Source organism: Dermacentor albipictus, chromosome 1 (assembly GCF_038994185.2).
Source record: "Dermacentor albipictus isolate Rhodes 1998 colony chromosome 1, USDA_Dalb.pri_finalv2, whole genome shotgun sequence".
Lineage (NCBI taxonomy): Eukaryota > Metazoa > Arthropoda > Arachnida > Ixodida > Ixodidae > Dermacentor > Dermacentor albipictus.
Window position 1 is genome coordinate 507,600,051 of NC_091821.1, and position 25,843 is coordinate 507,625,893.

The 25,843-nt window shown below is 46.9% G+C and overlaps 1 protein-coding gene across 1 annotated transcript in view; it reads left to right on the top strand.

The window, feature by feature from the left end:
- Positions 1-25,843, top strand: part of Vps50 (vacuolar protein sorting 50) — a 199,116-nt gene that overhangs the window by 27,237 nt on the left and 146,036 nt on the right. The window contains exons 4-5 of the mRNA XM_065439255.1: positions 9,630-9,701; positions 12,894-13,018. Of these exons, the coding sequence (XP_065295327.1) occupies positions 9,630-9,701; positions 12,894-13,018 (197 nt within the window). The remainder of the gene's footprint in view (positions 1-9,629; positions 9,702-12,893; positions 13,019-25,843) is intronic.

The window sequence follows — 25,843 nt, forward strand, 5'->3', positions numbered from 1 at the left end:
GTCTTCGGTGAGCTCCTTACCATTCCGGCGAAAAGTTCCTCCTTTACACCATGCATCAGTAGGTGGACTTTCTTCTCCTCTGACATTTCCGGGTCGGCGTTGCAGAACAGGCGGCTCATTTCTTCTGTAAAGATCGCAGTGGTTTCATTAGGCAGCTGCACTCTGGTTTCTAGTAGTGCTTGGGCTCGTTCTCGGCGTACGACGCTTGTGAAGGTCTGCTGGAAGCCGCTTCGGAACAGGTCCCACGTCGTTAAGGTGGCTTCTCGATTCTCTAACCACGTCTTGGCAGTGTCTTCTAATGCGAAGAAGACATGTCACAGTTTGTCATCGCTGTTCCAGCTGTTATAAGCTGCGACCCTCTCATACATCTCAAGCCAGGTTTTCGGGTCCTCGAATGTTGAACCGCGGAACGTCGGAGGCTCTCTGGGCTGCTGCAGCACGATTGGGGACACGGGGCTGCCATTGGGGTTGCCTTGGCCACAATCTTCTTGGTCTTCTCAGGTAGAAGTCCGTGCTCCGGGGGCAGCTGTTGAAGACGGCGGCTTGCTCAATGGTCTGGGACTACGTTGGTGTTCTCTTTGCGGTCCGGGCTTGGATCACAGCTTGTCGGGGGCATCCGGTACATGAACAAATAGCACCTCCACCTGATGTCACGTGGTGGTGACGTTGAAGAACACAGTAGCAATACTGTGAAAGACAAAACTAACTTTTATAGGGCGAACCTGTGCCCACAAAAACAGGGTACACTTATAGCACAACGATAGCGGCGAACACAGTCGGCGATCGGTGAAAATCTGATCCGCGGGTCGAGCGCATCGGCTTTTATACAGCAGTCGTCGAATGTTCCAGATTATTCGTTGGGACCCGCATGCCTTCCCACAAAGTTCTACACCATTCGCGTCAGGCGAATAAATCAGATAACACAAGGTTTGGCGACAACAGACAGCGGATAGAAGCATCGATAACTTTCCAGAAACTTCGGATACATTCAGGCGCGACCCGCGCTGTGCGATAACATTTGTTAAGTGGCGAAACGTGGTTGCCTGATAAAGATAAGTACATGTGTCAATATCATCCCGCTGCTGTCTGGAGAGAACCTTACAATGCTCCTCTCCCGATGCCTGATGCTGACCGAGCGGCTGTCCCTGAAGAAGTACTGCCCCGAGGCCATAGGAGCAGGCGTCGGCCCAGACCGTTGTCCTCTATGCAGTGTTGTAGTTAGCTACGCAGAGGTCTGAGCACAGCAGTTTCTTCAGTTGGGAGAAGGCGGACTGCGGTGCATGGTTCGAAGTCCAGGCAGAGTGCTTGGGCAGCAAGACTCGGATCGGCACGGTCACCTCCGAAACGGGGTAAGAAGAGCCCAATGTGATTCACAAGGCCCAGCAGACGACGTACCTCTGCGACATCTTCAGGTGCATGCATGGCTCGGATCGCTGCAATCTTGTCTGGTTCTAGAGAAATGCCTTGAGCGCTGACCATGACGCCAAAGAACTTGACACTGGAAGTGGCAAACGAGCACTTCTCCCTGTTGAGCGTAACTCCTGCCTTCGCTAGCCAATGCACGACTTGTGGGCAACTTTGACGCTCCGTATCACGCGTCAGGCTACCCGTATGATAGCCACAAAGGGGAGGACCTTTGGAGAGGTGATCAACCGAGCCCTGATGCTCGTCACTGACCCGCCAATCCCTATCAGATGTGTATGTCGGCCAGCAGGGATACGACTCCCGATCTTACCTTCATTAAAGGAAGGGTGGAATCTACCATATTTACTTGATTGTAACACGCCCTCAATTGTAATGCTCACCCGTTTTCTGTGACCAAAAGAAAGGGGGAAGGAAACGCCCTCGATTGTAACGCACACCTGCTTGCCATGAACCGCACACCTCATTCTTTCATGCAGAAATAAAACATTCTGTCATTTGAAAAAACAAAGATTTACTCCCAATAAACTTAAGTTGCAGTAAATAAGAGAAGTTGCAGTTTCAACTGAAAGGCGATGTCGATTGCGATAGCAAACTAGTGGACAGCTATACGAAAAGTAAGGATAGTTGTTTTATCGGCCGTGTAAGCTTTTAAACATCCTCTTACTAACTAAATTCACGAGCATGGTGTCATGCATGCTCAAGTAAACATCAACATGTCTCATGCAATGACTGCGGAAACTCTTTATCAGCGGTAGCAGGAGCGAGCGAATCATGGAGTGAATTGACCTTTGTGCGGCCTCTCGCTTCAACGCTAAGTGACGAGAGCTCCATTCGGTGCGTCTAGATGAGTAAACACTGTCTCCATGGCAGATCGCTTTCAAAATCGGCTTTGGCAACCGTGCCGTACGCAACAGCTGCCATAGCAAATCGCCTTTTCTTCTGTTTGCGCCAGTCCCACACACAAGTTTGGGAACTCGGAACACCCATTGATGTGGCTCAGTTTTCGTCTGTCTCCGCACGCGTGATCACTTTCCTTTTAACTATGGCATCATGATGAACTCCGCATGTCTTTGCGGTCGGCACTTCCATGCTGATAGTGCAAACGCAGAAAACAGGAAGACAAACGATGCAAGCACATGTACTACAGCACGTGGAGGAAGCTATGGCAGCTAGGCTCAAAGCGCGTATGAGGCGGCCATATTGAAATGCGGATGGTGATATTGCAACACAGATTTAGGGTCATACACGATTCTAATGCACACACAATTTTTGGACCCATTTTATAAAAAAAAGTGCATGTTACATTCGAGTAAATACAGTAAGTGGGCCAACCTCGACATAGACCTGGGCAGTGACCACTACATCCTGGCCATGGCCCACTACATCCTTTCCATGGCTCTGCAGGTAGAGCAGAGAAGAGTGCATGAGTTCATGGTCATCAACTGGGACAAGTTTTGCAAGATTAGGGAGGGGTATGCAAAAGACGTGGAGGTCGCAAGCTGCCCGATCTTGAACGCTGGACCGAACTGATTCGAAGAGATATTGAGGCCGCCACCAAGGAAGTTAGCACGGTCCTCTCGGTTGAGAAGATGGATAGCAGGCTCGCGCGAGGCTGAGCAGTCCCTCCTGTCCAGGTGGAAGGGGCAGCGTCTCAACAGAAGGCTCCAAAAGAAGATTGCCAAAGTCCACAAGAAAATAGAAGAGCATTTCAGGGTCCTCTTCAGACAACAGTGGGACGATGTCTGCAATTTAATAGACGGTCAGATGCCTAAAGGGGGTTCTTGGAACCTCCTCAAGAACTTGCTGGATGAGACGAATACCAAGTCAAACCAATAAAGCACGCTGGCGTGCATTTTGCACCCAGCCAGGCCTTGGAATCCTTGGACAATGAAGTCCGGGCAAAGCTGGTGAACAAGTACCTACCGGTGGCTTCTGGCGAGGCAACTACCCCCCTCAAGGATTATGGGGGCTCCAACAACCCGGAGCTGGATGTAGAGTTTGGGGTTGAAGAAGTCAGACGGGCCCTACACAATTTAAACGGAAGGTCCACTCCCGGTCAAGACAAAATCGTGAACAAGGCTCTCAGTAACCTGGACAACAAATCGATAGAGTACCTGACCAAGATCGTCAACCGGGCACGGAGCAGCAGCAAAGTTCCAGGAATGTGGAAGAGGGCCACCACCATCCTCATTTGCAAGCCTGGCAAGCTGCCGAGTTTCGACAATCTCAGGCCCATATGCTGACTTCGTGTGTGGGCAAGGTGACTGAGCACACAATACACAACTTGGTCTCCCGGTACTTTGGAAGACAGGGACAACTATCCCCATAACATAATAGGCTTCAGACCGGGCCTTTCGACGCAAGACCCCTTGAGGCTGATCTAGGATCAGGTCATCGATCGCAGCATGAGAGACATACTTGGGCTGGACATGGAGGAGGCCTTCGACAACATCCTCCATTCCTTTGTCTTGGGAACGATCTTGAGCCTTGATTTGGGCAAGCACTTTCATGACTTCACGAGATCATTCCTGGCGGACAGAGAAGCCATCCTCCAAGTGGGCGACCTCGCATCAGACTCGGTTAGGCTCGGCTCTAGAGGGTGTGGGGATGCGCGACTCTCCCGCGTCCCCAGATATATTGTTTACCCCATCTCCTGCAATCCCACTTCGCTGCGTGGCCTGCGTGACGCCCGCGGCGGCCGATGTGGTTGAAGCGCAGTGCGAGAGATGAACAACACTTGCGGAGTTACTTGAGGGCGGGAGCGGAAGGTGCTCTCTCTTTGGGACGGGACAGCAAGCAGTACGGACGGGCCGTGCCGTACGTCCGCCAACCCATGCTTCTGTGAGACTGTCTCGCGTGGCCGCCTTGGAATGTGCTACCGTTCGCGTGACAGTACGCGCGAATGACCAGGCGTTGGGATCCAGCATGGGGCGAACATATTCGCTCGCTATCCGGTCGCGGTGAGTTGGACTTCTAGATTTGTCGCGCGCCCATCGGCATGTTTTGGGCATAGCAACTCGGCTAGCAGGCATTGATCTACGAAAGGTGCAATAAATGCCCTTGTGATTGTTTGCACTACTGTGTTGTCGTTCCTTTGTCCCAAGAGCACACGGAGGAGAACCCCACAAGGGACACCATAGGGGTCAGTCATATTCCCAATCCTCATTAACCGCGCCATGATTGCTCTATTGAGGAAACTCTCCAAGGTCGTCGACATTAACCACACAATATATGCCGACGACATCACCATGTGGTGCACCTGTGGCAACGATGGATGCTTAGAGGCTGTGCTTCAAGAAGCCATTGAGGTCACAGAAGACTACCCGAGACCGACCATCCTCTGATGCTCACCGCAGAAATCAGAGCTACTACTGTACAGGCCCAAGCGCAGAGGCCCCAAACTGAAAAGTTAGAGGCTTCTAGACATTGGCATCACTCTAAGTACAAGTGAGGGCTGTCTCAAACCCATGATTCACTCTCTTCGGGTTCTGGATATGATGATCAAATCAAACAGCTCCAATAACCAGATGGTACTGAAGCTCAGCAAGAAAACTGACAATGCCATCAGGTTGATAAGAAGGGTTGCCAACAGGCAGCAAGGGCTAAGCGAGGACAATCTTGTTGCTTTACCTGTGTCACAGCCATGCACCACTGGCAGAGGTGGGAAAGGGATAAGCTGAACACATGTTGATCAGAAAGGCAGTCAAGAGAGCCCTCGGTCTTCCCATGTACACGAACTCAGAGCGACTGCTCCACCTTGGCATGCACAACATGCTAGAAGAGATGGCAGAGTCACAGAAGATGGCACAGTTTACAAAACTGTCTACAACCAGGGCTGGGCGAAACATTCTGAGAGACCTTGGAGTTCCCCTGACGGAGATCAAGATCAGTTTCTGCAGTATGCTTTGAAAACAGAAAGCACATTACCGTTGCCCCCATTCCTTGGAATGTTCACCCCGAGTACAACGTGGGCAGAAGACGAACTAGGGCTAAAGCCCTCCTGAAAGAGGCCAGCACATGCGCCCGGAGTAGCTGTTTCGTCCATGCAGCCTAGTACCCTGACGGAAAGGCGTTTGCTACAGTCAGTGTTGATCAAGAAGAAAAAATCAAACTCCTCAATGGTCCAGACGATGGCGGTCGAGGTTGCGGAATAGGCCACAATAGTGCTGGCCCTGTTGGATGACAGAAGGACGACAATATACAGCGATTCAAGATCGGTGGTCATAGCATTCGCCAAAAGCACCCTCTCGAAACCAGTCTTGCGTATTCTACAAGACAAGGAAATCAAGCAGCACATGAACATCTGGTTCCCCACTCACATGGGACAGATCAAGGGCGCCCTGTCCAACCTCAACGAGTCTGCCTGCAGAGCTGTGCAAAGAGTCGTCGACCATGTAGCTCCTGCGTGGCGCAGCGTCAAGGTTCCGGAAAATATGGATCTTCCTGCCTCGTACAACGAACTCACAAAGTACTTTTATCTGGGGAGGCAGGAGTATCTGCCGCCACACAGTAAATTGAACAAGCCTAAGGCATTGACACTCAGACTCTTGCAAAGTAGGGGCATACCCTAGCCCTGCACTCTTACATCGGAACCTATCCTGAAATTCACACATCAAAAACTTTCGCTTTGCTCAGACTTTGCCAACTTAAAACACATGCTCTGGCTGTGCCCCACGTTATGGGACGATGAAGATGTTACCTCGTCCAAGTGGGAGGCTGCCCTATGCAGTCCCAATTTTGAAGCCCAACTATGGGCAGTCCAACGGGCCCACAACATGGTGGAGAGTTTGTCCTGATGTGGGAGCAGTCCGCTACATGCTAGTGCACATTCCGATGGACCTCAATAAAGTTTTCCATTCCATTCCCTCTCTGGACACTTGCCAGCGATGCGGACGCAAAGCAGCTGGCACCATATTGTGGCACGCTGCGCCAACTTGCGATGCTTTCCGTGGCATTCGTAACTGGCACGCTGGCATGATGCTGTATGGTAATGGTGGCAGATACGAACTTGCGTAGGCAAACTTTTCGCCCCGTCTCGGTTAAGGGTAACTTCGCAAAGCAAATTTCGCGATTATTCTGCATGGAAAACGCCGCCCAAAAGGCAAAATTTCCAACGTCATATCCGACATTCACTAAATGACATATTGTTATACAGTCGAACCCGACTATATCGAACCCGTTTACATCGAATTATTTTATATATCAAACAATTTCTGGTCACGGTATAGTTACAATGGGTATATATAGCAAAAATTACGTTTACATCGAACAAAAAATAGCAGCGACTCCCGATATATCGAATGTCGAGCGGCGGAAAAGTGCCCCCAGAAGTTGGCTTTCCCTCGCGGTTGCGGGGAACTTGACGGCGCGGCTCAATCCAACTGCTCTCCCTACCGTGACCGCGCTGCTTCGGATGAGCCGTCGACACCCCCCTGCAAAAAATGATCCCGGCCATTGGGTGTCCATGTCATCTACGGACATGTTGTTTAACCCTTTCGCTGCCGGACCTTTCTGGCCATGACGCACCCCCAGTGTCGGCTTGGTTTCAGGGAACGAGCATAACAGGGAATGACCATAGCAATTTATTTTTGATTATGATTGGTATACAAATAACATAGTCAATGCAATATGCACATTTCAGTGTTCTGCAGCTGTTGTTAGTAAACATCATCATCATCATCAGCCTGACTATAAAATTCGTTAAACATCCGAATCTGACGATGTGGAACCCTCTTCCTCGCATGCGACTCTGTCCGAGTCCGAATCCGAGCTCGGCTCATATTCTGAATCGGAATTGAGCCACCGCTCCAATGAGCAGACGAAGGTCCCGCGTGCTGAGCCATCCAAAAGTAACCGTGCGCAGGGAGGATGCGCTTTCAGTCGCCCGCACAACGTAGATAAATGGGACGTTGCGTGATCAAGAAGACAGAGGGAGATGGAAAAAGGCTAAACGAAGTTTGAAGGGCTTTACGTTGACTGCTGCAAGCCGGAAGCGAGGGTGCGGCGAGAGAGTGAAAGCAGCAATCGAGTCACTCTTTTTGGAGAGGCAACGGCACGTGCGCCTGAACTTGACGTGCCGTAGCAGGCACACCAACATAAGAAAAATAAAAACCTTCAAACCAGCGAAGATGGCAGAACAACCCTTGAACCCATAACCACACGCGCGCGACGCATGATCCAGCGAACGTGGAGCCACCACGCCACTCAGTAAAGGGAAAGTGGGGAGTGGCAGTCGCACCGTACTCTTCAATACATGGACTAACACAGGTCGAGGCGAATATACGATCTTGTAGAAAGAGTAAACAGATGGCGTGGCCAATTCAGGAGCGCCAGCTTTGCTCTCAGGCGTGAAATTTTGAATGCACGATAGAGAACGTACCGGTACGTCAGTGACACTGTGGGGGGGAAGCGCGATGACGTACCAGTACATCCGTGACAGTGAAAGGGTTAAAGGCTATTATTTTTAAAAATGAGCAATTACCAGCTCGTTAGCTTCACCAAGATTGCTTTGCATTAAGTATACTAACTCATTTATAGCCAATTTAGCTAAAGCAATATTTCATTGCAGTTGTTTAACCCTTTGAGGGTCGATTTGTTTCGCCATATGCGACTGCCCAGGGTCGATTCTTTTTATTGCAGATTCCAATTCTTCTTAGGGACCTATTTTGAAAAAAATTCACCGTAATTTTTCTAGGGCTACCGTAAAGTGAGAAAAAAAAAAATATTTTGCATTGGTATGTGTGTACTCTTCATTCATGAATAACAACAATAAAAAAGGAAATAAACTTATAAGAATTGAAAATTTGATTCATTGTTATAGTTCAAGGCCTTGAATATGCGCGTACGAGACTATTTTGCATGACTCAAATGTTCTTGCTCTTACACTAATATGTACATCCATAGCGTAATCGAACTGCATAGGTGTGCGCACTCAAAAAAACTGTGTGGTTGTGTGCCCGTCAAAAAAGCACAATGTGTGACAAACTTCCCCTAATCTTCATCTAATCACCAACCAGAGGCAATTCGTTTTCGTGAATTTCCATAAAAAAAAAAAAAGCAACGGAAATGCATGCGTGGCGGCATCCTTCCTATACGCACCCCCTTGAGCACTAAACGAGCGAGAAACAAGCGGTCGCCCTTTGAACGATTAGTAACGAGATAGCCATCAGTTTTGCAAGCGCATGAAGCCGAAACAGCCCACAGAATAAAACCCAAACCGCCACCCACCCGCACACGCACCAATGCGCGAAGAGTACTATACAGACGTGCAGGAGCGAACTAGCGCTAAAACAAACTATGCAGCGAAAACTGAGAGATCAATTTTTACCTCCTGGAGTTCTTTAACGTTCAGGTAAATCTAAGTACACAAGCGTTATTTCACTGCCATCGAAATGCGGTTGCCATGGCGAGCATTGAAACCATGACCTTGAGCCCAGCAGCTGAACTTCCAACTGTACTTTATTCGATTTCACATTGCCGCACATAACCTCCGACGCATGCACATCTTCAACTCCTCCCAATATGCCTTTTCCTTGTGTGCCATAGCCGCTGCCGTGGAGAGTATGTAAAAGGATTGACATTTCTTGTTGGCAAATTACAGATGCAGCAGTGAATAATGACGGCGAAGTGAGTGCATGTTCTGAATATGTGAATAGTATTCCGAGTATGTGGTCTGGTCCTCATAACAGCGGAGCCTATCTTGTTCTTATAGATATGCCCTGTAACTTTTCAAATGAATTTCATCAATGGAGTGTGGATTGAGAAGCAGATGCAAGATGTGCTGCACCTAATAACGACTCAATGAGTATAAAACTTTTGCGTAATTTCTGTTTGTTCGAACCCCTAGCTTGACCAGTATTCTTGAAATGAATTGTGACACTTCGTGCACCTAAATTTTCATTGTGAATGGTGACGATTTCTAATGGCATCCCCTTTGAAACAGGGCGGCTGCCAATCAGTGCTGAGCCTGCTTGAGCTAATCAGGTTTTACGACATCTATTGCATTCTAGTATTTTGCCTATCTCTACTTTACATAATGTCTCCTGATTAGAACATCTATCTCTATATTGTACAGCTGCCTATGCCTGTAACGAGCTCAGCTCCACCTCCTCCCTGCTTCTTTTTCTGCCAATACCCTAACCGTCTCTTGCTTATCTCAACTGCTGTTGTGAATGTTGCTGATGCCCCCTGGTTCCACTTTGCAGAAGCTGCCTGAAGAACTGGACCTGGCTGCCATCCAGCTAGTGCGTAAAGTCCTCCGCAGACAACTGGCAGTGGTCAGTACTTGTGGGAACTGTTTCTTTGAGTGCACACAAAATTTTTACCGTCAGTTTTTAAGGCAACTCACAGCAGGGGATAGTGGCAGTTGTGGTAGGGACTGCATGCAAAGCTTGCCCAATGGCCAGTAGTATTGCAAGAACGTTTTCTTGGAATTAAAAAGGCAGCAGTCACATGTACAGTCTGCCATAAAAGATTACAGGTAGTAGCTTCTTCCTCGGCAAATGAGAATTTCTGCTCTGCTGAAACATGGCACTTCCAATTGAATAAATCACTGTGTAGGGCATAAGAACTGCTATGGATAGGTGCTTTGAAATCAAGGCTGTGGACCCAGACATTACCAGAATTCCGCATTTTCTCAAATTCCATGTATCACAAACTTTAGTAACCGGACTTGAAAAAGGGGTACCAATGAAACACAAAGGATGTGCACACAAGGAAAAGGCGTTACACACAGATGGATGCTGGACTTTTAACTGTACTTTATTTGAATTCACATTGCCGCACATAACCTCCGACGCATGCACATCTTCAACTCCTCCCAAGACGCCTTTTTCATGTGTGCGCCTCCTTTGTGTTTTGCTGGTACCCATTTTTCAAGTTCACCATGCGCCAACTGGCCTAAGAGCTCTACTTGGCCCTCGAAGAAGCGCTCTGGCTAGGCTGGTATACTGCTTTTTTATTTTTACAGGTTCAGCCACATTGGATTATCCCTCTGTACATATTGCACCACTTCCCATTTACAAAAACTGGCACTGCGAAGTGACAGGCGTAGGGAGTAATGCAACAAAGTAGTTCAAGGATCCAAGTTTGTTTGGGAAACTTGTGTCTGCAAAGTATAATTGCAAATTAGCTGTGATATTGCTAATTGAGCAATATCATGAGCTGTGGCAATATTGGTAGCATGGCTGGTAGTTGTTAAATTGACTGACGAGGCTTATTATTAGCCCTGTGCTTATTGGACATCATTTTGCATTCTTGATGAAACAGTGGTCATTTTAAGATATCGAGAATGTTTCACATGTGTCATGCACAAGGTTTGTATCCAGTTTTATACTATAGTATACTATTCGGTCTTTCAAGGTGTTGCTCAGAAGATCTGCAGTGCAAAAACATCCATTGGCAAGACAGAGTGATGGAGTAAAATGTGTTAATTAAACTTCTGAGCTGTCAAAGACCAATTTAGGAAAAGTTCAACAGGGATTACTTACTTTAAATGCCCTGAAACTTTTTTTGAACTTTGTAAGAAAATGTTGCCAATCTGTGGGGAGGCAACAGTGAACTGTGAGCCAAATACAGTAAAACCTTGTTAATCCAGATCTCACGGTTCCTAAAAAAAATTCCAACTTAATTGAATGTTGAATTATAGAGGGCATCAAGAAAACAATAACAAATGCTTACTATGTCTGTTTTAGAGCTAATGTTCTGTGTATGCAGGCACTGGGAGAGCTGAGGTGGCATGACATCATGCGCTTTCTTCCTAGGCTTTCAGTGCTGGAGGTCGCATAATCTCTAGTTTCGGAGATGCATTTTAGCAACAGGCAGACAAAGTATTCAATCCCCATTGCATCGCCCTCTACGCGAAGCAATATCAGTTGCAAAGGTGGAGTGGTACGAAAGCTTGGATGGCTTCATTTTGTACTGCTGATGGGATGGTATCATCGACATGGCATGAAACCATAACTTTTGTCACCGACTCACAAATTCTACAATATGAAGTTTTTTCTCATCCAAATTTGTATTTTTCTTTCTGATTCCCTGGGCTGCAAAAATTTTGCAGCCCCTTCCTTGTAGCAAAAATCCGTCAGCTACTGTTCTTCTTTGCATAAGAGGTCAAATTTCTATATAATGAACGCAATTGCTCATTTTACCGACTTCGTTACATTGAGGTTTAACTGTGTGTGTGTGTGTGTGTGCGTGCATGCGTGAGCGCGTGTGTATATATACATACAATTAAACCTCGATTTAACCAACTTCAGTATAACAAAATTCTCGATATACCTTGGTATTTAATTTTTAATAGCCTTTTGTCCATAGAACACCACGTAATTACAACCTCAACATAACCAAGTGTGTTTGTATGTGATTTCAATATAACAAAATTTCGCTTCTGCCATAAAGGAATGCCGAGACAATGAATGGAAACTCCCACAGACGCAGGTGGTCAAATGATTGAATTATAAACGGCTGCTTGCAAAAGCACTTCTCGTATCACGCGCGGTGCGACCAGAGTGACTGTGAAAGTGGAGCTGCATTATGTTGCGTATAAAATCCAAGTGCAATAAGATCCTATCATACCCGCACACTTCGGGCTTTAGGTGCGAGTGAAAGTGTACGCTGGTGACAAAGAAAAGTGGTGGCTTCACACACGGGTGCCACCTCCCTGTGTGAACAAAGGAAAAGAGGGGGAGGGGAGTGAGCTTGCGGTAACTCTAGAAGCGCGCGTGAGAAGCGGTGCAGGGAGGAGGGGGGTAAGTTGGTGCGCGTCGCAATTTTTGGCAAGCGTCTCGGATGTGGCTGCATGGCTGTAAGTGCGGCTGAGTGCATACGCAGCCGCACACGCTGCTTTAGAGGTAATGTGCCACATGTACAAAGAGTGGGCATGCCAAGACGACGTGGCATCATGTAAGCTGTCTTCCCACACGTTTAGAATTGAAGGTTGACGTAATCGACGTAATCTCAAGCTTCAATGACCCGCTGGAGCAAGAGGTAGACGAAGCATTTGCTCCCCGCTACCGGTGCTTTTCATGATAGCGTCATTTCATGATAATAGGCATGCTTTTCTATAATGAGTACTTCTTACTACTGGTTTATTCGTCTAGTTTTCGCAGTGAAATTTCCTTGTCACTTATTGCTACGGATAGAGCGCTGATGCACATGTCAATGCACCAGATAACATGCTATAAGCCTCAATTATCTCTCGCTTGCTTCTGTGAGTTTCACTCGCCAACACTTGGTCTTGGTATCTTGGTCAAATAATGCTGTACAATCACATCTAGTGCAATGCACAGCAAGGATTCGTTGTGACTGCACTTGATTGCACAACTTGTTGGGTTTTCGTGATCTCTCACTGATACATAGGCCAGTACTCACTTAGAAACTGACCATTCTCATATGTATAGACTTTGCGCTGCTGCAACGGTGTATTCTGTACCTTGATGTCATGTCATGTCATGTGTATGAATTTACAGGTGTCCAAGCGAGTATCAGACTTGATCCTGCAGAACCAGTCCTGGTATACGCTAGAGCTCCAGCGAGTCACGGAGCTGCAGGACAGTCTTGATGAGGCCTGCTCTGTGTGCATCCGAGGTCGTAGGTGGGCTGTTCATTTTTTTTTATTAGATCTCTCGTTCGAGCAATGAAAAGCCTGCCCTCACATAGCAAGTGCGCTAAGGACAGTCTGGCTGAGTATATCAACAAGTGCTCATGGAGGCATGCATCAATAGCTGTTTGAAATGTTCGCTTTTTGTCTAAGCCCAAGTGGCTGGCACTTTGATCGGTTATGCAAACACTGCCCAATGTGCTCTGACGGTGCTTGCCAGAGCTCAGCATCTTGTGGCAGTATATGTAGAATTCTATTATCAATGTCTTTGCCTTTGTGGGCAATGAATGCTTAGGTAGGTCATAACATTACATTAATCATGAGCTCTGTTGCGGCTGAACCGTGACATTGGCGATCATAAAGTGTTTCCGAGCGAATTTGTCGCATATCGTAGAGATAGGCCGAGCCATGGGGACGGTGTATTTTTACTTGTGCGAAGTTCCCTGAAATCTGCCACATTAGACATCCCATGTGATGTCGAATCTGTTTGGTGCACAGCTACCCTGGATGATAATTCTTCGTTCGCCATAGCTGCATTTTACCAACCACCAAACTCGAACTACAATACTCTTCAATCGCTGAATGAAATTATCTCGGAAGTTTCAAGCAGACCTTTCATTCTTGCCGATGATTTTAACTTGCCAGACTTAGAATGGCGGGATGGAATATGTGTAAGCAGCACTGGGTGCCATGTAAACATAGAAATAAAAAGTATAATTGACAATTTTGGTCTCATTTAGTTTGTTACTTGCCCAACTAGAAATAATAACGTTCTAGAACTCGTGTTTTCAAATTCCCCCCAGTTTGGTGCATAATGTCAGTGTTATTCCAGGTATCAGTGACCACAGGGCAGTTGTTGCAGACATTAAAAATTAAAGTAGAAGAACCTTAAGTTGTGCAACAAGAAAGGTTTTTTTTTTTTTTTTTTATTCAGCAAGGGTTACTACTCAAGCATAGCTCAAAAGCTAGAAGATCATTTGCCCGTGTTTGAGTGCCGTGCTGAAAACGATAGTGTAAACGATTTATGGTTTGTGTTTAGGGATAAGGTGTTAGCCCTTGTGTATAAGTATATACCTGCGATACAAGCAGGTAAGATTACTAAATGCGAGAAGCCATGGATGACGACAGGTATTTTGAAAGAAATGAAGAAAAAGCGACGAGTTTTCCATAAATTAAAGAAAACTGGAAGCAGTGAGCACGCGAAAGAATTACAAGCATTAGCGGAGCAGTTTAAATCGAGTGTGAGATTTAGGTGCACGTTAAAGAACCCCAGGAGGTCGAAATTTCTGGAGTACTCCACTACGACGTGCTTTATAATCAGAAAGTGGTTTTGGCACGTAAACCCGATAATTAAATTAAATAATTAAATCAAGTGTGGAAAAAGCAAAAGAGAGATATTTCGAGGAGCTCAATAATGAAAATGAAAACTAATCCCAACTCATTCTGGCATTATATTAAGGAGTGCGGATCTGATAATGTCCCCGCAGGGGCGTCTGCGTCAGCAGGCGTTTGGTGTGTTGCGACACCACGTACCCGAGCACACGAGGGTTGGACCCTCCCATGTGTAGCCGTGCGCGGCTTAGACGTGTCTGGGGAGAGGGGGATCCTGGGAGTTGAGCCGATGCTTGGTGTTTGGACCTTTAAGGCCCCCCGGCGGTGGCAGAAGGCACCCCCGTACTGACCCACCTAGGGGAAATTGGCGGTCGCCTTTTCCTGTCCCCCTCTTCAATCTTTTTCTGTCTCTCTCACTTTCAATCTTTCCTGTCTTCTACTCACTTATTCTTACTTCCGTATTTCCGGGCGGCAAGGGTTAACCGTGTGTCATATATTCAACCTTGAGTATATAAATTAGGTTATAGTGGCGGTGTATAGCTGGCGTCTGCAGGTTTCTTGGAACATGCAGCGTCCCCTTGTTGGGCTCGGTGGTGGGTGGCTACCACCGCTGCCGAATTTTCAAGCTATCCAATGGCAGAAGCGTTCCCGCGACTTTTAGATCGGCCTCTGAAAAGAGGTCGCACCGAAGCAACTTTCCAGTTCTTTTTAAAACCAACCGAAAACTCATTTCCAAAATACCACGTTCTTCACAGTGAAGGCAACACAACCGTAAGAAAACTGTCACCATTCACAGTTTTGAAATGTCTAGCAAACACTGGCAAACACTGGAGCTGGTTACAAAGCCTCGAAGATGGCTAGCGGAGACCTCCTCCTTGAACTGACCAAAAAAGATCAACTAGAAAAACTCGCCGAACTCACCACTATCGGTGACATCAAAGTGATAATCTCTCCACACCGCTCACTGAATACAAGCAGAGGAGTTATATCTGAAGAAGACTTCCTGAACCTCAGTGATGAAGAGCTCCTCGAAGGATTTCAGAAGCAAAACTAAATAAGGTACAGAGAATCACACTACGACGCAATGACCAACAGATTCCGACGAAACATATGATATTGACGTTTGGTAGCAGCACAGTCCCTAGTTCACTCGACGCAGGATATTTGAAAATCAACTTGAGGCAGTACATACCGAACCCGAGGCGGTGTTTCAAGTGCCAGAAGTTTGGGAATGGATCACAATCATGCAGAGGCAAAGAAACATGTGCGAAATGTAGTGCCAATGACCATCCTTCTGATAACTGCAATGCTCCTGCAAAATGTGTAAATTGCAAGGGTGATCATCCAGCTTACTCACGGAGTTGCCCTTGCTGGAAAAAAGAAAAAGAAGTAATTGCTCTAACAGTCAAAGAAAAAATCTCGTTCTATGAAGCCAGGAAGCGGCTATCATACCTTCCGCGAAGAAGTTACGCCGATGTGACGCAGATGGGGGCAGCGTCACAGAGGTTTCAGGAGTCCTCCGAGCCCACGCGTAGTGGTCCCGCAGTGACCCCTCCCTCCTCCGTGGTGGAAGCAGCCGGCGCTGCTCCATCCTCTTCAGAGGCCCTGCAGACACCAGTCCCGCAGGGCCCTAAGATCAAGCGAACTCCAAGGCCCGAGACACGTGTCTCGGGCGCCTAACTCTCGATCCTCCAGCGCCTCAGAGAGAGGAATGGAGGTCGACGCAAAAACCCTGGTGTCATTGACACCAAAGGACAAGCGCTCTCTTGAGCGCGGTAAAAGGGACAAAATCCCAATAACCCCTCAGAATAAGAAAGCGATAACCTGAAGGTTATTGCTCATTTGCATAAGCCTTTTTAAATCCAGGTCACCTAACATCTCACCTCTTACCCTTTCCGTAGTGCCAATTATTACCTTTTAATTTTAAAATGGCTTTTATTATTCATTGGAATTGTAGAGGTCTCATGCACAATCAAGGTGACATCAAAGACATCATCAACATCTTTTCACCAGTTGCTGTATGTCTTCAGGAAACAAATCTCGGTCCAAAAAATAGTCAAATTCTCAAAGGTTTCACCGTTGTCCGAAGGGACTGCGAATGTTCCACCCGTTTGTCAGGTGGTGTGGCTATAGTCGTGCAGGGCAGCACTCCCCACCCGAAACGTCCAATTGAATACATCTTTAGAAGCCGTAGCTGTCACCATTCTATCTTACAAAACCATCACCATTTGCTCACTGTATATTCCACCCCACACCCACTTCACTACTAAACAATTAGAAAATTTAACAGATCAATTACCAGAACCATTTGTTTTAGTAGGGGATTTTAATGCTCATTGTACTCTTTGGGGCAGCGTCAAAACTGACCAAAGAGGACAGCTGGTTGAAGATTTTATCCTATCCAATGATATCTGCCTTTTAAATTCAGGTGCCCCAACGTACTTTTCACCAACTGCCCGCAGTTTTAGCTGTTTAGATTTAGCTTTTTGCTCACCATCTCTTTTTAATGATCTTAGGTGGGAGGCCCTCGACACGTCATATGGTAGTGATCACTTACCAGCAGTCATTAAACTCCTATCATCACCACCAACCTTAACCACTAGGCCACGTCGATGGAAACTAAAGCTCGCTAATTGGCAGCTCTTATCGGAAAATTCGAAACTGGAAGATGTCTTTTCGCCAGACCTAAGCGTTCATGAACTTAACAAAACGTTCACTGAGGTAATAATCTCAGCGGCAGAAAAGGCGATACCCCAGTCATCGGGAATTGTGAGCAAAAGGCTAAACCCCTGATGGACGAAGGAGTGTGCCAACGCTAAAAAAGAACAAAATAAGGCCTGGGGAATCCTACGGAGGTACCCCACCTATTGCAACCTCCTAAACTTCAAACAAGCCAAAGCCAAATCACGATTCATTAGAAGACAGGCTGAAAAATCTTCATGGCAAAAATACATATCTTCAATCAACAGTACAGTAACATCAAAACGAATGTGGGACCAGGTCAAGAAATTTAGAGGAGAGTACTCATCGTACACAATTCCACTACTTACATGTCCAGGCACACAAACAACAATACAAGAACAGGCAGATATACTTGGTGAACATTTCCGTGATGTATCCAGTTCAGGGAATTATACAGAGGAATTTTTACAATACAAACAGTCCGCTGAAAAACAGAAGCTGCCCACTACTGGCGCGTCAAATGAACCGTACAATGCCCATCTGACACAACAAGAAATAAACAGAGTCCTTTCTGCAGGGAAAACAACAGCGCCAGGTCACGATCGTATTCACTACGCCATGCTGGCCCATCTATCTCAGGCATCTGTAGACGCTCTCCTTAAATTTTTCAACATAATCTGTGAATCTGGTGTAATGCCCGAAGAGTGGAAAAAAACAGTAGTAGTTCCATTTCTAAAGGCCAGTAAATCCCCAACATCCGCAAGCAGCTACAGACTAATTGCCCTCACAAGCTGTTTGGCAAAATCATACGAAAGCATTATCAATATAAGACTCTCATTTATTTTAGAATCAAGGAACCTCATAGACCCGCATCAGTGTGGATATAAAAAGGGTTGTTCAACCACCGACCATCTTGTCCGTCTTGAACATGAAATTCAACATGCATTTTTACACAAACAATACTGTATTGCAGTTTTCTTCGATTTAGAAAAAGCCTATGATACCACATAAAGATATGGAATTTTAAGAGACCTGGCTGACCTCGGCATCCGTGGTAAAATGCTGAATTGACTAGCTGATTTTATGTCTAACAGAACATTTCAGGTACGTCTGGGTTCAGTTTACTCTAATACATTTACACAGGAAAATGGCGTTCCACAAGGCTGTGTTCTCAGCACGACGCTGTTTATAGTAAAGATGAATTCAAATAATAAGATTATACCGTCATCTCTTATGCACTCTGTTTGCGTAGACGATCTCCAAGTAGCTTGCCCTGCCTCAAGTTTGCCAACCTGTGAAAGGCAGCTTCAAATGACAATAAATAAACTTACGCAATGGGCTAACAAAAATGGTTTCCGTTTCTCCACACAGAAAACAGTTACTGTTTTGTTCTCTCAGAAACGAAGGCTACACAGCGATCCAGTCCTAAAATTGAACGACACCATATTGCCGGTGAAACAAGATCATAAGTTTTTAGGAATAACCTTTGACACCAAACTTAATTTCCTAACCCACATAAAAGCACTAAAGAATAAAACAAATAAAGCTCTAAATATCCTTAAAGTTTTGTCTCATAAGCACTGGGGTTCCGACCGAACGTGCCTTTTACGTGTTTACCGGTCTCTTGTGCGTAGCCTTTTAGACTACGCCTCCGTGGTTTAAGGCTTAGCCAGATAGTCCTACATCATGCGACTTGATCCAGTACATAACCTTGGACTGCGACTGGCAAGTGGCGCCTACAGAATGTCACCTGTCCAAAGTTTATATGTTGAGTGTAATGAACCCTCATTACATCAGCGCAGAGCATTACTCACTTTTTCCTACGTACTAAGAATTCAGTCATCACCACAACACATATGCTACAACATCCTCACACAATGCAACTCACGCCTACACTACACAAATAAACCGAACACGATTAAACCGCTTCTCCTGCGACATGAGGAATATGTTCGGGATTATAACATTCCTTGCAAAGTCCTACAGGTTGCCAGAAAGCCACAGCGTTTGCCCCCATGGTACGATCTTGAACCGCTATGTGACTGGACATTGATACATTTAAAGAAGAAAAACACCCCACGCGAACACATCACACAAGAATTCCGTACACTTCAGGACAAATATCAAAATAACATGCAATATTATACTGATGGCTCTAAAACGAAAGAGCACGTGGGTGTGGGGGTGTAAAGGAAAATTGGGAAAAAAGTATTCGATTGCCACAACACGCCTCTGTCTTCACGGCCGAAGTTTTCACTATATGGGTTGTTGTAAAAAAGATTATCGCTGATAAACACAAAAATGCAGTCATATACACAGATTCTCTAAGCACACTAAAGGCTCTACATTTTAAACCTGAGTGTAAACCCTTGATTGGAGACATTTTAAACATGGTGGTGCTTAACGAATACGGGAGGTCAATTCGTTTCTGCTGGGTCCCAAGCCATGTTGGGATACCGGGTAACGAAGCAGCTGATAGATATGCATTGATGGCAGCGCACAAAGACATTACAAACACAACACTCCCATATAAAAATAGCATCCGTGCAATTAGAAAAGCCTTAACGGTAAAATGGTAACGCGAATGGGACCTTTGTGCCAACAACAAGCTACATCTCACGAAACCCATAGTTGGCGAGCAGAAGTCATGCTATCATCAGGAGCGGTTCATCGAAGTAGTTTTATGCCGACTACGCATTGGGCACACACACCTCACACACAATTGCTTACGAAAGAAGACACACCAACATGCGCGAAATGTCAACAGCCACGAACAGTTATGCACATATTACTCACATGTACGGAGACTGAAACACACAGACGAATACTTTTGCACAAGTTATACTATCAACTACACATACCTTTACAACCTGCCCTAATTTTAGGTGATGACCCACTAGTACCATTATGTGACGTTCGTAAATTTCTAGATGACACTGGCTTTTTACATAAAATATAGATTAACAAAGCCTTTTCCTTCATAAAGTGGATTTTAAAACACCTCGTGTTTGGCGCAGCATAGCCTCAGCCGCTTTTGCGCCATTAAACCCCATTTAACTAACTAACTCTGATAATGTTGGAGTCAGCGAACTGAATTTTACTGATACAGTTATAGTTGATGAGGAAGCTAAAGCCACATGTTTAAATATGTATTTCCAATCCGTGTTTTTACCCAAGCATGACGCTCCTTCCCAACCGCACCCAAGCACGTTTCCACTGATGCTGCCAGTGGAACTGAGTGTTCGTGGTATACATTCTCTTCTTGAAAGCCAAGACGAATCCAAAGCAGTTGGTCCTGATGGTATCTCTCCTCATGTACTGAAGTGATGTGCTGTGCCCATTTTGCTTTACCTTTATATAATTTACACTAAGTCCCTTTCAACAGGCACTTTACACGATGATTGAGAAATTTCCCATGTTGTTCTGGTTCATAAGGGTGGCTAAAAAAAGGACTTAGCAAATTACCAGCCCATTTTATTAACATCGATATTGTTATGGGGATGTTGGGGATATAAGACTGTATTTACAAGGTATATACAAGCGGAGTCAATTGGGTAAAATGGCTAACTAGTAAGCCTGCACAGCAGCCAGTGTCTCGCGATCTTCTTCTTCATCTCTCTCTTCATTCATCCTTCCGTAACGGGACCCCCGGGTGCTGAAGCGCTGTCTCGGCGCATGGTAGGCGAACTGCAAACGAAGTATGGCTTCAGCCGCGAAACGTGCACGACGTCAACAGGCAGTGGACTTGAGGATGGATGAAACTGTAACGGCGTGATCTCGTAATTGATGTCGTCAACTTGACATAGGACCTCATAAGGCCCTGTAGAGCGAGAGAGAGGCTTCTGGGAGAGGCCGACCCGGCGACATGGTGACCAAAGCAGCACCCAAGCACCTGAGGCGAACTGAACATCGCTATGGTACCGATCGTAACGCTTTTTTTTGCAGATGCTGCTAGGCTAATAAGCGAGATCGAGCGACTTGACGTGCCATGTGGGCGCAATCAATAACTTCACGAGCGTACTCAATGGCAATGCGGGGCACAAAGGTAGGATGGTGTTAAAGGGAAAAGTGGGGTCGCGACCATACAAAAGATAAAAAGGTGAATATCCTGCGGTGTCATGCTGGGACGAGTTATACACAAATGTCACATAGGCCAGTGTGGCGTCCCAGTCGTGGTGATCGTTGGAAACGTACATCAACAGCACCTCTGTGAGTGTTCGGTTGAGACGTTCCATAAGACTGTTTGTTTGTGGTTGGTAGGCAGTGGACAGCTTGTGCTCAGTGGCACAAGAGCGGAGGAGGTTGTCCACAACTCGAGACAAGAACGAGCGGCCGCGGTCTGTAAGTAACTGTCGAGGTGCACTATGCTGGAGAATGACGTCGTGAAGGAGAAAATCAGCGACGTCTGTTGCACTAGTCAGCAACGCCTTTGTTATCGCGTAGCGTGTCGCGTAATCAGTAGCGACAGCGATCCACTTAATCCCTCTAGTCGTCGTCGGAAAAGGGCCAAGCAGGTCAAGGTCTACATGAAAGAATGGTTCAGAGGGAACTTCAATTGGATGGAGTCGGCCGACAGGTGGCAGGGGAGGTTTCTTCCGGCGCTGACACAAGTCGCAAGTTGCGACATAATGACGCACAGAGCTGTAGAGACCCGGCCAGAAGAACCGGCTTCGTACGCGGTCGTATTTACGCAATACTCCAAGGTGTCCCGCCGTCTGTGCATCGTGAAGTTGTTCGAGAACGACAGATCGCAGATGATGAGGAAGGGCAAAGAGCAACTCAGGGTAGTCAGGGTTGATATTGAGGCGGTAGAGAATGGCGTCGTGCAGCACGAACATGCGGCACCAGATGCTGCCAGATTACACCCTGACAATGATGGACTGTAAGGATGCGTCGCATTGTTGTTCAGCGCGCATGTCGGTCATGTCAGTCAAAGCCATCACGCAGTTCACCGAATCATGCGCAACAGGATTGGGAGGATCCACAGGGGGACGTGAGAGGCAGTCAGCGTCCTTGTGGAGGCACCCAGTCGTGTTATGGACACTAAATGAAAATTCCTGGAGCCGCAAGGCCCAGCGACCAAGCGGTCCTGTGGGGTCCTGCAGCGAAGACAGCCAGCAGAGGGCGTGGTGGTCTGTAACCACCAAAAACGGGCAGCCGTACAAATATGGCCGGAATTTGGCGACATCCCAAGCTAAAGCAAGCACTCCCGCTCGGTGATGGAGTAATTTCTCTCGGCAGGTGACAGCAGGCGGCTGGCGTAAGCTATCATGCACTCGGTGCCATTCCGCTGTTGGGCGAGAACAGCGCCAATGCTGTGGCCGCTTGCATCAGTGTGTACTTCAGTCGGTGCAGATGGATCAAAGTGGGCAATTGTGGGAGGGGTGGTCAGAAACCCAATGATAGCGGCGAACGCTGTGGGAGATGTGGGGTCTGATGTGGGATTCTCACACCGTACTCTTGGGAAAAAGGAACGACAACACAGTAGTGCAAACAATCACAAGGACATTTATTGCACCTTTCATAGTTCAATGCCAGCTAGCCAAGTTGCTATCCACAAAACATGCCGATGGGCGCGCGACAAATCTAGAAGTCCGACTCACCGCGACCTCGCGAGCGAATATGTTCGCCCCATGTTGGATCCCAGCGCCTGGTCGTTCGCGTGTATGGTCACGCGAATCGTGGCGCATTCGAAGGCGGCCACGCGAGGCGGTCTCGCAGAAGCATGGGTCGGCGCGCACGCGGGAGACGTCCCCGCCGCGCGCCGACCCGCCGGGGAAGAGGGTCGCTGCATGCGCGGCACGTCCGTGCTGCTTGCTGTCTCGAACCCCAGAGAGCGAGCGCCTTGTCTTTCCCGAAACAAAGTAACCGCGCAGCGGTGCGACGCTCGCGCCATCTCTCGCACCACGCTTGTACCACTCCGACGCCGCGGCCCACGCGCCGACGCCACACGGAGACGGGGCTATGCGGGAAAACAAGATATCAGGGGAGGCACGAGGGTCGCGAATCCCCACAATGCGTGAGCTTGCTCAGGGCCCCATGAGAACGGCGTGTTCTTTAGAAGATCTGTCAAAAGCCGAGCAACGTCAGCGAAGTTTTTGACGAAACGGCGAAAGTAAGAACACAGCCCAACGAAGCAGCGCATGTCAGAAGCACAACGTGGCACAGGGAAACTGCGTACAAACTGCGAACTGCCACGAGAGGCCAGTTTCTGCTTTGTGGCACTATTACGACCGGCTGGTTTGCCAAACAACTCTGTTAACTTCTCCTTGCACGTGTCCCATCTGGTCAGCTCCTCTTCATGGTTTTCGAACCACACCTTTGCTGTGCCTCTTAGGTAGAAAAACAGGTCAGCTAGCATAAGCATAGGGTCCCATCTGTTTATTCCACTCACACGTTCATACATAGCCACCCACTCTTCAACGTCGCCACTATCAGTCCTGCAGAAAGTTCCGGGATCCTTGGGTTGCACAACCACAACCGAACGCGACAGCGACGTAGCAGGCGATGGGGACGTCGGAGACGACGACGACATTGATCCCAAGTGCTCACCGTCATTCATGGCGAGGACGGTGATGCGATGTCCACTGCGGAGCTCCATTTCCAGCCATGATACCCCACACCTCCCACCAATATGTTACGGGGATGTTGGGAATATAAGACTGTATTTACAAGGTATATACAAGCAGAGTCAATGTGGTTAAAATGGCTGACTAGTAAGCCCACGCAGCAGCCAGCGTCTCGCGACCTTCTGCTTCCTCTCTCTCTTCATTCATCCTTCCGTAACAATATTGTGTAAACTTTTTGAACATATCCGATTTAAGCACATATTGACCCATCTTACAGATAATAATGTTCCTATAAATTAGCAGCACGGTTTTCGCAAGGGCTTTTCTTGTGCCATGTAACTTGTAGAGTTCTTTCATGAGCTGGCTCCCAATGTTGACGAGGGTGGGCAAACAGATTACGTGTTTTTAGATTTTTAAAAGGCCTTCGACACCATGTCGCATTCCCTTCTCCTCGTCAAACTGCAGAGTCCAAATTTTGACCAGAATGTACGAACTTAGAGAACCAATTACCGTATTGACTCGATTCTAAGCACCCCCTCTTTTCACAGTCGCGATGCCCAAAGTGAGGGGGGGGTGCTTAGATTCGAAAAATCTAGAATGACCGCCCCCCTCACTCATTTCGCTGCGACATCACGACGAGACGGGTCCGAGAAATAACATTTTATTTTGCAAACATTCAAAAGAAATATTGGTGCACACAGTGAACCCACCGCTTGTGTCGAATGCTCAGTTACTATCACTGCCACTCGAGTTGTCGCACCGCTTGAACCGCCGCTCTCGGTATCCCACAGCAGGTCGTCTTCCGTTCCGTCAAAGTGGTTTGTGATCGAGCAGTTCTTAAATGATTTGACCACAACGTATACTTGGACCCGCTTCGAAGCGTCCGAAATCCACTTTGCGATGGTTGATGGGGAAGCTTTCTGTAGCTTTCACCAAACATCCGTACAGTCCAGCTGTACGGCGTACTCGCGCCGCGGACGCCGTGCCACCTCGGGACTCCGACGGCTCCAGCTCGATGAGAGAGTGAGCAAGCGCGTTTGGCGGCCTTGGCTACCCACGCTTCCTGACAAATAAGGGGGTGCTTAGATTCACATACAAACATTTTTCCCAATTTTTTTGCGAAAATAGAGGGGGGGGTGCTTTGAATTGGGGGGTGCTCAGAATCGCGAAAATACGGTTCTTGTTTGACAGGTGTCAATGCATGCTTTTAAATGAGAAGTGTTCATACTATGTTGGTGTCTCATCAGACGTGCCTCAAGACTTCGTCCTTGGACTGCTCTTATTCCTTACTTTTGTTAATAATATTTCTGTTGGTATTTCGTCGTGCATACATTTATTTGCCGACGATTGTGTTTTATGTCCGCAGATTAGAAACGCAAATGACGGAATTTCTTTGCAGGACGATTTGGATCGTATTACAAGGTGGTGCCAGAAGTGGCAAATGATGTTGAATCCAAAAAAGTGTGTGTACATGTGTGTTTCCAAAAAAGAAACAAATAGAAATGGCTTACACCATAAGTATGTATGTGATTACTACGAAACCATGTGTTGCTCACCTTGTTCGTGTTGTTTTATCGCATAATGGTTCATGGAATGCCAATATTGATTATGTTGTTGGTAAAGCAGCTAGGGCTCTTAACTTTATCCAGCGTAACCTAAGATGGGCACCCCAGAATTTAAAGAACACAGCTTACCTCACATCTATTAGGTCGATTTTGGAGTACGCATGCACTGTATGGGACTCGATGCAGGCCAGGTTTATAGATAAGCTTGAAAAAATTCAGAATAGAGCTGCACGGTTTGTTTTAGGGCGGTACAAGCGGACAGACAGTTGTACCGCAATGAAAATGGAATTGGGTTGAGAATCGCTTTCTTCGTGCAGAAAAAAAAACTGTGGTTGAAGTTTTTCTTTTCTGGTATACATGGTAACACTGTAATTGCTTGTAATAACTACTTTGATGAATCCAATTACATATCTAGTCGAAATCAACACCAACACAAAGTGAAAGAGTACCGTGCAAGGACAACTATGTTTTATAATTCCTTCTTTGTGATGACTATGAGAGATTGGAACCGGCTGCAAGAGATGCAAGTGTGCTGTATAGATGAAGTGCTTTATATAAGTCTGTAAACCCCCTGCTGTAACGCCTTATAGGCAAAGCGGGGCACTCACTGAATAAAGAATAAAGTATTGATGCAGATTCCATTGAATGTGTGTAGTAAACACAAGATAGAA